Raw genomic sequence first — 16595 nt, 5'->3', positions numbered from 1 at the left:
GTAAACAAAGTGTCTTGTGGTCCACCAGGGGCTTACCCTGAACAAGACGCGATCCAAGTTTGGGAACCCTTTGTTTATCTTGAAACAGATCCAGTATGTTTGTTACCCACTGCTATAGACTGGCTATCAGCAGCACTTTGATATTCCAGTTTTGTCTATCTGAAAGTGGATATCTCCAATGGTGTATATGTACATCTGGATATTTTTAAAGAAGTAATTATCTGTCTCTAAGTTTTGAACATGCCTGGTTCTCAATATATTTTAATTGTATTAAAAGCAATTTCTGATGAGACATTGACCAATAGCAAATAAGTAAAGAGCACTTTTTTTGCTTGGGGGAATGGAGATGGTAATAGTGAAGCAGCCATTGCATTTGATTAATTTTGACCTTTACGTTCTAAAAGTTGAATTTGGTACCTTCAGATTATGCAAACTGCTAGGACAAAACCTGTTCCAAGTTGTTACAAACTTCTAACAAGAAATGCCTTCCTTCTTTTCAGCAATTAAATAACCACAAACCTCTTACTAAATCCAGATGAAAGAAGAATCTCTTATATATGTGGTTTCAGATAATCAAATCAGGCAAGCACCAGACAGGACCACTAGATTCTTAGGACTTTTGCAGAGTAGACAAAGAACAATGGCTTTAATGTAAAGCTGGTCTTTAAAATAGAATTAGACTTAAATTTCAATTTAACTGTCTATTTTAAGATGCAAATTAACCATAAACTATATAATCACTTAAATGTCAATCCGATCCCCTGTCCCATCCTGGCCAGGTCAATATTTTGAATCATGTCATTGTACATGTTTAGTTGAGTTAAAATGTCAAACACAAAATAAGAATCTGACTTCCTTAATTGATGTGATTAACTTCATTTCAAATAACATTATTGTACCATTTGATTCACTCAGATGTCTATGGTTCTGTTTAAAGAGAGATGCCATTATGATAGACTGGGGTCACCACTATATGTAGTGGTGGTTCCCCACATTCCAAAGATTTTTTTCATTCCATTTTGTAAATCTGGCTGTCCAGAACTCTGGACCCATACACAACTTTTTATAGAAAATTTTAAATCAATATCAGCAGAAGATACTCCACTAAAACTCTCCCCATTGAACCGTCTAACCTACTCTCCAGTGCAAGACTGGGATGACATTGTATGTCATGCAAGAAGCTCTGTGTCAGACCAAGTAGTGTTCTAAATGTTGTAGTTAAGATATCAAAGCTTTTTATTATTTTACAAGATATGTTGAAGCAAAGAATGAATTCACTATATGTACATTGTAAACAAGAACAAACACTCGGAACATGTGGAAGATCCTAGAAAGCATGTATTTCAGTTACTGTACTAAAGAGTTTTAAACCCCTTTTAGAAAAGTCTTTTTTTATTATTTTACAGATATGAGCTCTGATTCAGAGCTCATATGTGTAAGCAAATGGGTCAGCCTATGTGTGGATCCAATTGCACGATTGGAGCCTGAAAATGGAATAATTTAACTATACTGTTAATGAGAATTATACTCTGCTATGCTTGACACAGCCTCTGTTTCCTTGTTCTTAATTTTTTTAAATGACCGAAACAAATGTTCTTATAAAACTATAAGAAACAAAAGAAATATTACTTTGTTCTTTCAAATGTTTCTGGAATTACAATGACATCTAGAGTCCAAAGTAGCTTATTCACAAGTTATTACCAAAGAGTTTGAGAGAAATAAACCTTTGTTTTTATTTTCCAAAGTACATAAAACCTCACTAATTCACCCTAACACAAAGTTATTGTGGAGTTCAAAATTTTATGAATTGACAAGCAGAAATCTTACTAATAAGTTAATCATACTGCATTACAAAACATACTCTGTTCATTTGTACTTTAATATTTATATTTATACTTCACTAGTAGGTATTTTGTAATGAGTGTTATAAAGAAATGCTTTCTTATCTAATTAATCTGTGAAACTCACTTCTATGTGTATCATTGAGGCAAAAAGCTTAGGGTTTAAAAAAGGATTTGATACTTATACAAATAAGAATAACTTTAGTTACTAGAATAAAAATGTATAAGATACCATGCTTGAAGAGAGAAGCAGCTAGCCATTAATTGCTTGGGATTAGGAAGAAAGTTTCTTAGACATGTTGCTCTATATTTGTCCATTATGTAATGTGGATTTTTGTGCATTTTTATACCTTCCTGTGAAATAATTGGTACTTGCCTATGTAGGCAACACTGGACTAGACAGATCTCTGCTTTGCTCCAGTCTGGCAGTTCCAGTGTTCTTAAGTTGCAAAATGTTAGATGAGGCCTCGCTACGGGACACAATTAACTCTTTGCTGAAAGGATGGGTGAGACCAGCAGGTATCTTGTAAGATTCTTGAGGTGTGCAGATTAGCTAAGTGAGAACTGGTGAAGCGTGACTGTAGTCCAACAGTCTAAGTTATATCCAGTTCTGTGCAGATGCACAAAGGGAAGGAGGAGAGGGTTCATGGAACGCCCTTCATGCCCTTGTAGAGACTGGGTGTCATTCTAATGGGGAATGAGGCACTGCTTCTGGCTAGCACTTGGGGATACTGTCTGCATAACACATATACATATAAACATTGAAAGAAGAGCAGTCCTTGGATTGACATGTAGACTAAGCTACCTTCCTAACCCGCCATACGGTCCCTCTGGATCAGATTTGACATTACATTAGTGTGTATGCTTTTATATTGCCTATTTTTTGTACCTGTTCTGTGTACAGCCAGCCAGATTCTCCTCTTACTCTGGTGTAAATCCTGAGTTACTATTGACATCAGTGGTAGTTATAGCTGATTTACACCAATGTAAGTGAGAGCAGAATTTGACCTCAAGGCATCATTTTCTTTTTGTGCCTATCACAAACCTTTCAGAAGCATTAAATTCATAAAAGAAATTAAAAAAAAATTATGTGTAGAACTAACCCTAAATATGAAAATTTCCATGAAGTATTAGTAGTTCTTCAATGGAAAATAAAGTCCTTTTGCAATATTTTTATTTTTCAGAGGGAGAGGGCTTGGTAATGTTAAACATAGGACTGTAATAATTAATATTCACACTTTAGCTGGAATACTGTCATTTGTATTTGATCTATTTGCAAAACACTTTAAAAAAAAAAAAAAAAAGCACTGCTCAGTGAGGATTCATTTTTTTTAGCAAGGTACGACTCTTTCAGAAAATTAATTTTTGAAGTCTCAGACATGTTCAGTTGTATTTCACATAAAGGATCTTGAGTATGTGGTGTACTTTGAATTTTATCATCTGTTTTGATAGATGGTGTCATCTGGTTCCAAACACTCCTGCAAAAAAAAATATAAATATATATTGTAAAAGGTTACAATGTTTGTGTAATAGTTCGCTTTCTAAAAAGATTTCCTCAGTGGGGCAAACTTCCTTTCCTTTGCTACTGCTGAAGAATACTTCCCCCTTCCTTCTGTCCGTTACCCAGATGCCTTCATACCTGTGGCATCTGCAGGATTCTTAACCTTTTTCGTTCACTGTTGACTACCTTGAATACAGCTCCCAGGGGAGCACAGAGAGTCAGCAGGACAGTCATGTTTACATTATGTGTATGCCCACATCTGCCAAGTCCTGGATTACATCAGTAGGGGTTTGATGGCTTTATGGAGGGCAGTTATAGAGGAAAACTGTCAGGGGTAAGCATATTAAAATACAGGCTTTCTGGGAGGGCAAGTGTTTGACCTGTCAGTGCTGAATGCCTATTTCATTTTTGTACTTCATCTGGGAAGTGTATGTTCTGCTCCCTGATTGGAATAAGAAAGGAGCTGTTTTGCTTATGCAGTGTAGATTCAAGAGTAGTTTTCTTAACTTGAAAGTGTGAGTTTTTCTACAATAGTTCTCCTGTAACTTACATGGCATATGCAAAATACACTATGATTTGGTTAAAAAATGTTGTCATAAATTTGGGAGGATGAAATAACTTTCATTCTGTGATACAATACCATGAAGTATTCTGTATATGTTGCGTATATTACAATAAGTGTTTTAGGAATGTTTGAGGTTTTTAAAAAACTTTTTATTGTAACTTTTTGTAACTCTCCACTTGTAAAGCCATGTGCCTTCATTACCATGGGTCCAACTATTCAGCGCTCAGAGGGGGAGAGAAATTAAAATGAAATTAAAATGCCTCCAAAAGTGAACTGCAATGCTTTTCTATACCTAAAATATGTCATGGCTTTAAAGGCTGGCATCTCAGGCCTTCTCAGACATAAAATGAGTTCAAAATCCCTTTGGAAAGAGGGGTATCTCCACTCCGCAACAGTATGTAGATCCCAATTTAACCCTGCTGGGATGCACAATATTGGACTTCTGAAACTTTTAGCACTGTAAGTAATAGAAAAGCTATTGCTGGTTCAGGACTAAATCTTGCCAATCCTGACACTCAGACAGCGAAGAAGTCTAGTTCTGTAGAAAATGTAATATAGTTCTGAAATTTGCTTCTCCATTTTTTCCACATACAATGAACTACAATAAATAGCCACAAGATTTTGGAAACGCCCTTTTCATGTTACTCATTACTCACAGGCTGATGATGGTCTTCAGCATATCTCTTCTTGTACAGTTCTTGTACAATTGCTCGACAAACTGTTCGCCCACTCGTATTTTTCTGCTGTGGTTAAAATGTGGTTAACAACAATTTTACATTAGAGACAGATTTGGAAAAATGCACTTGCCTCTACGATATATCTTTGCTAATTTCTTTTTTTTTTTTACTTCTTAAAATTTAATCAAGATGTCACCACAACTTCAAAACAGTAAGTTTCATGGCCAAAGGGGGCCCTGGCTGTAGAACAGTAATGATTTCTTATTGTCAAGTTAAATTCCTTCTTTAACTTGTGGATATTTTTTTTTCCAAGAGGGTGTTGCAGTATATATTCTAAACAGGATTTAAGTATGGTGGAACCCATCTAAAGCCAAAGCCACCATCCAAGGGACCAGGAAAAATCAGTTGCATGGCAGAGGTTGGCTTTTTAACTATAGTTCAAACATGGTTTACTTGTAATCTCGATGTTACTGAAAAGCCATCACTTAAGACAGGAAGTTGCCTGTTGGAGGTGGCCCTTAGCATAGTTCTCACTGTCCAATTAGCCAAAAAGGACCGATGAACAGAAACTTTAAAGCTTGGGGCAGAGGTCACTTGCTAGATCATCTGGGCATATCTTACTTAATCAGTTCCCTGCCATTATAGGGGACTTGGGTATTGGTGCACCTTGGTCTCTCCTGTTTTCTGCCTGTGGCACATAACAGTCTAGTCTCCTGAAGGATGTAATACTTTGATATAATTCTAGTTGTTGGGGTTGGTGTGGGAGTGGCTAGGTGGTGTTGGTGACCGTCTCATCTTTAAACTCCGACTCTAAATTCAGCAAATAGTTTTCTATAAATCTTCAGCACTGGAGCCCTTAATCACTTACATCTACAGTTTGAGCTCTATATACTTCCAGCCCCAGTAACCCCTTTGTCTGAACCTTCAGTTAGCCAATTTAATGTCCCCGGATGTGTTCAAGGTTATATTTAAAAAACAAAAAATCTATGAATCAAAGACACCCAAGACAAGTTAAGTGAATATTAACATACATGGTGCTCTCCTTTCACATCTCCTTTCCTGGTTTTCTTTACCAGTTTGGATTTTGACTGCAAAACAAAAGTCAACTTTATTTACATAGCTCTCCATGCCAAATAATAACTAAAAAGGTACTGTAGCAAAATGTATTGCCTGCTCATAACATTTAGGGATATCTCATTATTTATCGAGTTCATTTAAGGGTTTCAAATATTGATTATTGTTCTAAAAACAAAAACACACAAAACCACCACACTTACTTAATAAAGACCAATGTCAGTGTCTTCAATAACTGGGTGCATTTTAAACATGCACACCTCCTCTCTCTGGTTCTGGGGGAGCTTTTCCAAGTTTAGGATGCCCTGTAACCCTCCTCCAACTCCCTTTTCCATGCATCCTACAATATTTTGAATAGGACTTCATTATGTAAGTAAGAGTAGTGCTTGAAATAATTTCATTGCAACTTGGCATTTAGTGTTATATAAATTTCATTATTTGTTTACCAATAGACATTAATTCATGGAGCTTGCAACCTGTGTATTTGGTAGTAATGCTCTTTATTTGATAACTATTTTTTTTTCAAAATATTTGAATCTTATCATATTTTTGTATTTTTGATAGTCTGTCTCATTTAGAAAGTGACTTCTGGCAATATATTACCAAACTTGCTGTAAATTGTTCCAAGGATAGTTTGGTTTCTGCTGCTTTTCTCTTGAAAATCTCTTTAAAAAAAAAAAAAATTGGTAAGTGATGTGTATGAGATGTAATGAGTATCTAATCTGAATCTATGTGTGAGAGTTTGCAGATGCATATGAGATGTAATCATCAACCACAACCTCTGTAAAACTCGTTTGCTGTCTGTGATGCAAAAGTAATTAAAATCTATGATGACCCTTGGATCCTGAGGAAAACATTAAAGCTATTGAGAAGTCAGAATGAAAACAACCAAATAAAAAAAGTCAAAATTAAACCCACCTTATAGAATATAAAGATTGCAAGTATGGCAGTGCTGTATAGAAACAGCAAAGATGAGAGGACTATCATGGGGATGTGTTCTTCAGTGCTGTACTTCTCAGACCCTTTAGTCATAATAAAAAATTGTTAGAATAATGGGAACCTGTTCTATTTTGATCATATTCTTAGTAAGAATAATATTTGTATTATAACCACTTTCATCTGAGGAACTCACTTGATAATGGTCACTAGACTCAAACAGCTGGGGACTGGAGAGCCCTTGATTTGGGATTTTGTTTTCTTCCCACCATAGCCCTCTTCTGGTCTAAAATCTAACTTTTAAGTAACAAGTATGAAGAAGGCTCATGTGTTTGTTCAGACATTAGCAGTGTGAGTGGTGGGGTGAATGTAGGGAGAGTATGGAACTCGGTTAGGGAAGAGAGAGTCCATTAGTTAGGGTTTTGGTTTTAACTTTTGTACATATTTCTAGAGCTTGTTATTGAAGCACATGTAACCAGAAATTTAGTTAATTAAGCCTCCTCATCCCTGTGAATATCTTTATCCCTGTTACATAGGTGGAGATACTAAAGACACCAAAGTAAAATGATTTGCTCAAGTTCACACAATGAATCAGTGGCAGAGAATCAGCCCAGAGTCCCAGAATCCTGCTCTGTCTGCTAGACACAGTCCCTCCTGAATATGTGGCAGTTTCTCAACAGAAGCCATTTACTTGTTTGTGACTATTACTGTTGGTGTATGATTTATTGTGTGCCAGTCCCAAAACCCTCCATGAAGCATGACATGGAGTATTTGTATGTTCAGTTTTGACAGTTAACAAAAAGGAAAATACAGCATCCAATCTCCTGGATTACTATAGAACATCTCTGAAGGGTCACTTACATTACATGATAGTACAGCATCTGGTTAGTAAACCATACAAAGTTGCTGATTTTTAGCTTTGTTAACAAAGTATCTCCCTAGTTGATCTTAATTCTGCACCTGGAACTCCGGTTCATGTCAGTTTGACTTTCACACACATACCCAGAGTATGACATTGGGTCTTATTTGCTGTTCAGATTGATAGTAAAATCAACAAGGTTTCCAGTAAACTATTAACGTACCATATTTTGCAAGTGTAAATAATTAGAAATATTTAGAAAACAACATAATATATTTTTTTACGATTGTTCATAGGAAGTAGTGACTGACCTCTTTTCACCAATATCGTTCCTCCCCCGGTTTGCTTGGATGTGTGTGTATCTGAATCTGAAAATGCTATTCCACAGATATAAATGGCACTGTCGTTTACAGTCAGTTTGTTTATCTGAAGTAAAACATTATGATCGGACAGTGATTCAATCACTTGGAACTTCTCTATGCATTTAGGTGTACACAAAGCCTCATGTGTAAAATCATTATAGCGAAACCATAGCATTTGAGGGGAGCCATGACATCCGGAAGCAGAGAAACTGCATGTTACATTCACAGTGCTGACACTGTAGTCTACTTCTTTAAATTGGTGTTGTTTTACGGTAACTTTGCAGGTATCTACAACATGACCTGTTGAGAATAAACACATAATTGATTGAGAGAGGATTTAAGAGTAAGGGATGTTGCAAATTAAATATGTGACCTTGAATTTAGAAAGGGGGGAAAGAGGGAGAAAGCGGTGATATTTCAACCGTGGGACCTCTTTCAGTTGTTTTCATTAAGTTTCTTCTTAGAAGATTGCCTCATGGTCCAAATACTATTTTGAACTTTATTTAATATTTTTCATATACATAGGAAAATATGAATGTGATTGCTAACTGATCATGGGTTTCACAGGTCAGCAGTGCCACTTGCTGATACTGACATTTTAAAATTAAGCAATATACAGAAAAAGGAAGGCAAGGGAAGGTTAAACACGAAAGAGAACTTCAATTAAGGAACGGAATCACCAGCAAATTACAAGTTTTGTTTACTATAACTGTTATGACAAATGCATTTTTTTTTACCAAGACCTTATAGAAATAAATACCTTTAATAAACTTAAATATGACAAAATAATCATATCAAAGTAATGGTTAAATACCTAAAATTTAGATAATTGGAATGGAGATTGCTAAACCAACATTTTTTATTTTGTTTTACTTTCAAGAAAGTATTTCGCAAACAAATTACAAAACAAAAAATAAGTTGAAGTGGACTCATCTTTGATCAAATTTGGATTATTACAAATTATGTATTGTATGTAATCCAATACAATAAAAATGTGAAGTTAGGATAGCATAGAATGTTACTACTTAATATTGTCTGGATTAGGGTAACCGATGTCCTGATTTTATAGGGACAGTCCCAATATTTGGGGCTTTTTCTTATATAGGGGCCTATTACTCCCCACCCCCTGTCCTGATTTTTTCACACTCGCTATCTGGTCACCCTAGTCTGGATACTTATGTGACTCTTCATCTTTGTACTGTCTGAGCTCCTGGTGGACCAAATGCAGGCAGGTTGAGTTCATAGGGGTTCCACAGGAACAGAGAGAGGGCATTCTCTTTTTTTTTTTCTGTGCCACAAAGCAGCAGCAGAGCCACCCCATGGTCACAACTGTTTCCTTGAGGCTGCAGTAGCCCTAGCAGCTGCTGCACTCCCACTCTGTGAAAGGTACTGATTGGCTGGTACAGTATATCCACCAAGTGGCTAATCTCTCTGTCCCTGCCCTAAGCCCACTGTTCACTGGGTTGGAGGATGCCCCTATGGAGCAGAACTATGTGACTTGCAGCTGATGCAGACACCATGTGCTGGATTCCCAGAAACTTCCTCCTACCAACTCCGTAGAGCATACCTGCAGCCATTTTGCTGCATCTGGGGTCTGCTATGCAAGAGGGAGAGGATTTGGACTGATGGTCATAGGTTATGAGGGCATTTTGTATAATCCTTTGGAAGAACAATCTTTCATTAATATTAATTTGATTAGGAAACTTTATGAAGACAGCAGAAATTAGCTAACTCCAAAGCAGAATTTTTTCCTGCCCCTCTTATCTTACAGACTTGTTCCATATGAGAGCACTGCATTTTCAATCTTATTTGTAAGAAATACATATGAATCTTTTAAAACAGGTGAAGAAGACAGTAAATTGGGGGGGGAAAAAAAGTCTTACCAACATAGTACAGAATCCAGTTGAATTCCAACAGTAGCACGACTTTGCATTTATTGAAAGTTGCCATTTCTTTGTGTGTTTGTCCAGAAATGTTTCTGCTCAAAAAAAGAGGAAGTTAATTAGGAAACTTTAGGAGTTACAAAATGCTCTAAATTTCATGCTGAGACACTTCCTACTTGCATATATTTACAGGAATTAAACATTGTGTTCAGTAAATTTCTTAAAGATACAGTATGTATTTAAAACATAATCAATTACATTTTTCAGTTAGATGGGATTGGTAAAAATCTATTCTTTTGACAGCGAGTTGGGTTTTTTTAAATTTTAAAACTACTACATTGCTCGATTGCTTCTGATGATTTCATTGGCTATAACAAATGACAACTTATTTTTCATTATATAAAATTATCCAGAACTCCATTTCCTCTTTGAGAGGACCCTAAACAAATAATCCTTCTCTTCTCACTTACCAAAATGGCCCTTGAATGAACAGAAGTTCTGTAGATGCTGTTCCACAGGACCCACTTAGGATTTCTTTCCTAGTTTGGTGTGGAGTCTCTTGAGGTGGATTTTTTTGGGGAGGGGCTAAGGGATTGATTTTGGTTTTTAGCTAGTAGTATGACCACAGTATTCCTGAAGAATTCATAACAAATTATGGTTGTTAGCGTCTGGCTTTATTTATTATAACTAATTGAAGCCAGTTCCAGCACGGAAGTATGACAGATAAGTATGAGAAGGCATTTTAATGTTAGCCAAGATTTTAGAGTTTCTCAGACTACATCTGCCAAATTTGAGTTTCACTAGATGATCTTACTATTCTTAGTCGAATAGTTATTTGGTCAAGTGGGCCTGCACATAGAACTATTAGTAGAGGATTTAAAAAAATATGAGCTTTGGGGGTGGCAACCCTGTCTATACTCAAACAAGACCCCTGAATATTGTGGTCTTCAGATAGACCTGTACAAATGCTCTACCCACCATGTGTTGGGTAATATGGATCATAAAGTCCGAAATGGAATGTAAGCAGCATAGCATGCTTTCTTTAAGAGACTGCCATACATTGAAAAGGATCCTTTTAAAATTTAAATACAATTGTTTTGTTTTCTCAGTAGGTGGCAAGTGGGAAAAACCCTCAGAAGTTTTGGAAATCAAGGGGCAGACTTGGGAAGAACAGGTGAATAGCCTGCCAGAAGTTTTCAGAAAAGCTGGTTTTGCCATAGAGGCTTTCACCAGACTGCCATACTTATGTGAAGGCGATATGTATAATGACTACTATGTATTAGATGATGCTGTCTTCGTCCTCAAGCCCATGTAAGCGTATACGAAGTAGAAGTCTCCAGAGTCAAACCCAAGAAGCAACCTCTGATAGAGGTGTCTGATTTATGATTACTTAATGGGAGGGAATTTTGGGATTGCCATTCTAAATAAATATCATGTAAGAATTTTAAAGGCCAAAATACTAATGTATTTCTTTGTAGTATCTTTAAAAAGGACAGTTTTTTTAAAACAGACTCTTCAGTTGAGAATTTTTACCAACTCTTAGCCCAACAATGCAGTCTGCATTCCAACATTAATGGAAGATATTTTTTATACTTAACTGCAGTAGGGATCATAACCAGACAAAAGCAGTAGTTATGATGATACATGAACCGATACACAGTATGGATTGTTCTTTAAGATATCAAGTGAAAATTGGCAATACAGCTGTCCATTCAGTTCAGAACATTGTTGAATATAGAGTTGGAATGGATATTCTTCCATGTTAAGAAGTTATTTTATCTCTGACTGTCATTCTTCAACACATCTTTTTAATCATGCTAATAAACTTTTTTTGAGATGACCTTTGCATTAATTTTTGTGTTCATTTATGTAAACATAGCCATGCTTGTTTGCACAAACTGTTACGTATATAGAGAAAAGAACCTTGTAGCAGTACAACTGAATTCATTTAAAAGCATTTAACTATTGTGTAGAAGACTAATATAATCAAATTTTAAAAAATCATTTTTGGAGGGGTTCTTCCATGTTCCTCTCTCGTAAATCCTCCTTGCTTTTGCACACACCAATTTCCAGCGAAGGAGGATTAGTTAGGACTTATGAAAGCTGTTCCTTAAACTGATGGATATGACAGACTTCCACAGGTTGAGCAAATTTTCTCCAAAGAATTCCAACTCAAGAACTAAGGTAGGAATTTTCACTTGAGATCCTCCATCACCACTTCCATATACACACACTTATGCTAGGATAATTACCTTCCCTGCAACATTGTTATGGTGTCTGTTTGGAGTCTTCCACATGCTTGATTGAACATTTAGTTTAAATTAAACAGTTTAATCTTCCCCTTCCAGGGAGTTTCACTGAAATTTTAATTTAATCTGCCCAAGAAGGGATCAGCTCCAGCCTTTTTTTTTTTTTTTTTTACACATAGACGCTCTTCCCAGTAGCTGTCTTTGACATGCTGGCTGCATAAATTGGAAGAGTCTCTGAACTAGATTGTGGCATGTAGACATAGCTTCTTGATAAGGGAGGTGTAGATATCCAGCAACCCTGGCAAGAGCTCTGGAAAGCACTGTACCTGCAGTAGCAATAATGCTTCCCTGAGTCTAAGGAGCACTGGAGGGGCATAGCTGCTGTGGCACCCCTGAAGAAGGTGTAGTACCCACTGTCCCTGGCCGCATGTGCTGACCAGTGTGGGACCATGGCTCTTCTCCCTATCCCCGATGGAGAAGATAGTGACACCAGCTCTATAAAATCTTTCCACTTCAAAGCTGAGATGTTCAACACTACCTAGGGATTTTCATTAGCAGAAATTGGGTGTCTAAATTTTTCAGGTAGCTCACAAAATCTCAGTCTAAGGATACAAGGACTGACACAGACATCACTGACACTGCAGACAACAGAAGTGACTTCTTGCAGCCAGGCAGGGTCTGGGTACAGTCTTGTCCTATGTCACTATTGGATCTAATGCAGGCCACAGTTTGAAGATGCCTATTCTGCCAGCTTCCTCTTTGTTCTCAAGCATTGTGTGTTTTGGATTTCTACAGTTCAGGTTGATTTTACATTAAACTTATTTATAAATAAAGTTAGTTACTTTAGCAGTAAAAGTATTTTGAAGTTTCAAGCCATTAGAACTGACTCACCGAACATCTGCCATCTCAGGTTTCCCACCCTGCCTGGGGAAAGCTGAAATAAAAACTAAGCTGTTTTAATTGATTTAGGACCAAATTTTTTAAGGAAGTTAGGTGCCTAATGATGCAGAATTTTGACATGTAACTCCTACAGGTACCTATCTGCACCTTGAGGTGCCTAAACACCTTTTAAAATCTGGCCCTAGAAACTGGTTCCTGGTGGCCACAGATCATCTTAACTGCACAAGGCAAAATCTCACCTACAGTAGAACCTCATTTATCCAAACGTCTGATTTGAAAGCCCCCATTTGCTGAAACTGGATTATGTTGCCCTGATATCATTTATGTGGGAAAGAATAGTTTGGATAATGAACTATATAGATTGTACTCATTAATATTCCTAATCATCTGGAATCTGATTGACATATAGGAAGACTATATATTGAGTTGTAAAAACAACAAGGCGTCCTTGTGGCACCTTAGAGACTAACAAATTTATTTGGGCATAAGCTTTCGTGGGCTAGAACCCACTTCATCAGATGCATGAAGTGGAAAATATAGGAGCAGGCATAAATTACATGAAAGGATGGGGGTTGCCTTACCAAGTTTGAGGTCCACCTAATGAGATAAATCAATTAACAGCAGGATACCAAGGGAGGAAAAATAACTTTTGAAGTGGTAATGAGTGGCCCATTACAGACAAGACAAGAAGGTGTGAGAAATAGTAGGGAGAAATTAGTATTGGGGAAATTAGGTTTAGGCTTTGTAATGACCCAGCCACTCCCAGTCTTTATTCAGGCCTAATCTGATGGTATCCAGTCTGAGTTGTATAATGCTTATTTTAATAAACCTGATACAATACCCCTAAAATATGTAATTGTATCAAAAGGAAACTTTTGTTTCTAAGGTACATGGGACTGCTGGCTCTGACTGGTAGCTGCACTGTAATATAGTATATATAGTATAATATAGTAAAAACAGATCTGTCTGTTTTTCAGAGCCATGTTTTCATTGCTGGTAGAGACCAGAACTGCCACATCAGAATGCCTCAGAGGAGGATTATCTGAGCTTTGTTTGAAATGCTAGTTAAGTAGAGTTTTTTTTTTTTCAAATATGAAAAATTGCAGTTTAAAGTATATGGTGTGCTAGGAAAAGAGCTAGTGGAGGATTGCACAGTTCAGAGGCTGGATAATGAGAGGCAGCAGCCTTTCACCTCCTAGGTCATTATTTAATGGTTCTAGAACTATAGTGATCTTACTTCTTGAACATCTGATTTTGAGGGCAGCATTGGTGAAAAATGTGACCTCTCAAATAAGGCAATTAAAAGTTCTCACTAACTTGGCACAATTCTTGACTATAATAAAAGTTGAACAAAAAGGCTAGCTATCTACTAAACCAAGTTCAGGCATTTAGGATTTTGTATTTCATTGCAGCAATTAGCTGCTTCCCCAACACCAAATACAGACACAGCAGCTGCATGCCTTCTGCTGCAAATGGTGTGTCTAACTCTTGTGAGAGAACACAGAGCTCAGAACTCCGATATTAGCAAGTAAGTAAAAAAACTAGTAGAACCTCAGAGTTAGGAACACCTGGAGAATGGAGGTTGTTCCTAACTCTGAATTAAACGTTATGGTTGCTCTTTCAAAAGAGGACAAATGAACATTGACTTAATACAGCTTTGAAACTTGATTATGCAGAAGAAAAATGCTGCTGTACCATCTTAATTTAAATGAAAAAGGCACAGAAATAGTTTCCTTACCTTGTCAAATCTTTTTTTAAACTTTCCCTTTTTTGTTAGTTTACCTTTAACACAGTACTACACAGTATTTGCCTTTTTTTCCCTCTTTTCTCTGCTGCTGTCTGATTTGTACTTCCGTTCCAAATGAGATGGGTGGTTAGATCAGTTCCTAACTCTGGTGCTCATTACGCTGAGGTTCTACTGTACTGACTTATCTAGTGTCTTTTGTTGTTGGTTTTTAAGTCTAAACAAACTCAATTAGCGATTGGGAATCTTAAGCAGTTTCTAGACATTTCAGGCCACCTTTGTAATCTTTATGTAATGGTTCATTACCTTCACTTTTGTACCTTCCGCATTGGAAAGGTGTCATTATACAACCTTAATGGCTATTTTTTTCCCCCATGGAATAGCAAATGTTTTGTAACAGTAATGAAGTCTTTTGTAAGGTTATAGCTACACCACACAGCATTTAGCTTTTAGGAAAGCATCTGCTGTTTAAAATTTGGCAGAGTAAAGGGGGTTGTGTACATTTTGGGGTGCGAATATTAGTAAAGTTAAAACTAGCAAGCTGCTTTTATGTATATTAATGATGTGAAAGTGTCGCCCTTAATGTGTAATAAACAAACAGGGAGGCGCTCGGCTTCTAAATTGCTTTGGGATCCTTCGGGACAAAAGGCACCGTATAATAGATTATCATTCTGTCTACCTCTTCATTTTTGGTTCGTGTTCAAATAAGGGTTTTTATTGAATGGTTTGGGGAACAAATTAAAACGGGTTAGAACAAGAGAAAAAGCTGTGAACGGGAAAAAGCAGCCCAGCCGCCGGTGAGTAGCCCGCTCCGAGGAACAGCCCCGGCGCAGGTCCCGGACACGGCGAGCCGGGCAGGGCTCAGCCCGCAGCAGCTCCCTTGCGAGGGAGCCGGCGCCAGCCACCGGCCCGCCAGGCTGCAGCAGAGCGCCCTGGCTCCCGCCATCTCCGGGAGGCCGCCGCCTCCCTGCCCTCCTGGGGCGAGCCCCGCGTCCGTGCCCTCCCCGGGGGGCGCCCAGTGCGGCGGAGCCGCCCGCGGCAGAAGCAGGTCGGAGGCTACCAGGGGATCCCCTGTGAGAGACCCATTGGCGCCAACTCCCTCCCTCCTCCGCCAGCCCCTCGCCCCTGCGTTCCCCTCCCCACTCAGCCCCCCGTCTCCACCCTCCTCCGCCGTCCAGCCCACGTCCCGCCCTCGCCCCACGCTCCTTTCCGAGGCGCCCCCGCCAGAGGGGCCGGTCAGCCGGGGCTGGCCCTGGGGCCCTCAGCGCGGGAGGGAAGCCAGGACGTTGGAAGTTCCTCGGCGGGCGACGGCGACCCGGTGCTACTGGGATCCTCTGGTGGGGGAGGTTGGGAAAGTTCGTAGCGACGCGTTGAGGGGTGAGGGAGCGTCTTCACGTACGGGAACATGCCCAGGTTTGGGGCACCTGTCTCCGGTTGTGTTCAGGCTGGGATTCTGGCTAAAGTCCAGTTGGGTAACCGTATTCGCCTTCCTTAATGATAATTAATAATCATCCCCTCTCAGATCAGTCAGATAAGCAAGGTGTTTCTTCAGTTTCATCCCCACCCTGCTGGGTGGTGCTGCCATGAACTGTTTAAATGCCGCCGTGTTCCCGGCTGGGTCCTGTAGTGATCCCTCTATATAGTAGCTGCCGCTGGTAATAGTTTGCAAAGATTGTTGAACCGTTTGGATGAGTGATTCTCAACTAGGGGTAGGTGTACCACTGGGGGCTTGCAGCAGAGGTATTCTGGGGGTACATCAGCACATCTAGATGTTTGCCTAGTTTTACAAGCTACATAAAAAGCACTAGCAAAGTCAGTACAAACTAAAATTTCATACTGACAATGACTTGTTTATACTGCTCTATATACTGTACACTGAAATGTAAGTGCAATATTTGTATTCCAATTGATTTAGTTTATAATTATATGGTAAAAATGAGAAAGTAAGCAATTTTTCAGTAATGTGCTGTGACACTTGTATTTTTATGTTTGATTGTGGAAGCA

General features: G+C 38.3%; 3 protein-coding genes across 4 annotated transcripts in view; 2 read left to right on the top strand and 1 right to left on the bottom strand.

Moving 5' to 3' along the window:
- METTL9 (methyltransferase 9, His-X-His N1(pi)-histidine) overlaps positions 1 to 11538 on the top strand; it is a 40011-nt gene extending 28473 nt beyond the window's left edge. For both annotated transcript variants that reach the window (XM_074964601.1, XM_074964600.1), the window contains exon 5: positions 10808 to 11538. In XM_074964601.1, coding sequence (XP_074820702.1) covers positions 10808 to 11013 — 206 coding nt within the window. In that variant the 3' untranslated portion in view covers positions 11014 to 11538. The remainder of the gene's footprint in view (positions 1 to 10807) is intronic.
- IGSF6 (immunoglobulin superfamily member 6) lies at positions 3157 to 9794 on the bottom strand. The gene is made up of 6 exons (XM_074964599.1): positions 9699 to 9794; positions 7765 to 8115; positions 6577 to 6680; positions 5616 to 5672; positions 4564 to 4650; positions 3157 to 3319 (listed from the first exon to the last, which is right to left on the bottom strand). Exons 1-6 carry the CDS (start codon positions 9763 to 9765, stop codon positions 3278 to 3280), a joined length of 708 nt encoding a protein of 235 aa, XP_074820700.1. The 5' UTR covers positions 9766 to 9794; the 3' UTR covers positions 3157 to 3277.
- Positions 11539 to 15944: 4406 nt separating the features above from the next.
- Positions 15945 to 16595, top strand: part of OTOA (otoancorin) — a 54987-nt gene continuing 54336 nt past the window's right edge. Inside the window, exon 1 of the mRNA XM_074965302.1 lies at positions 15945 to 15968. The gene's annotated coding sequence lies outside the window, so the exon portion shown is untranslated. The remainder of the gene's footprint in view (positions 15969 to 16595) is intronic.

The sequence above is a fragment of the Natator depressus genome, chromosome 10 (assembly GCF_965152275.1).
Source record: "Natator depressus isolate rNatDep1 chromosome 10, rNatDep2.hap1, whole genome shotgun sequence".
Lineage (NCBI taxonomy): Eukaryota > Metazoa > Chordata > Testudines > Cheloniidae > Natator > Natator depressus.
This window is presented reverse-complemented; position numbering and strand designations above follow the sequence as displayed.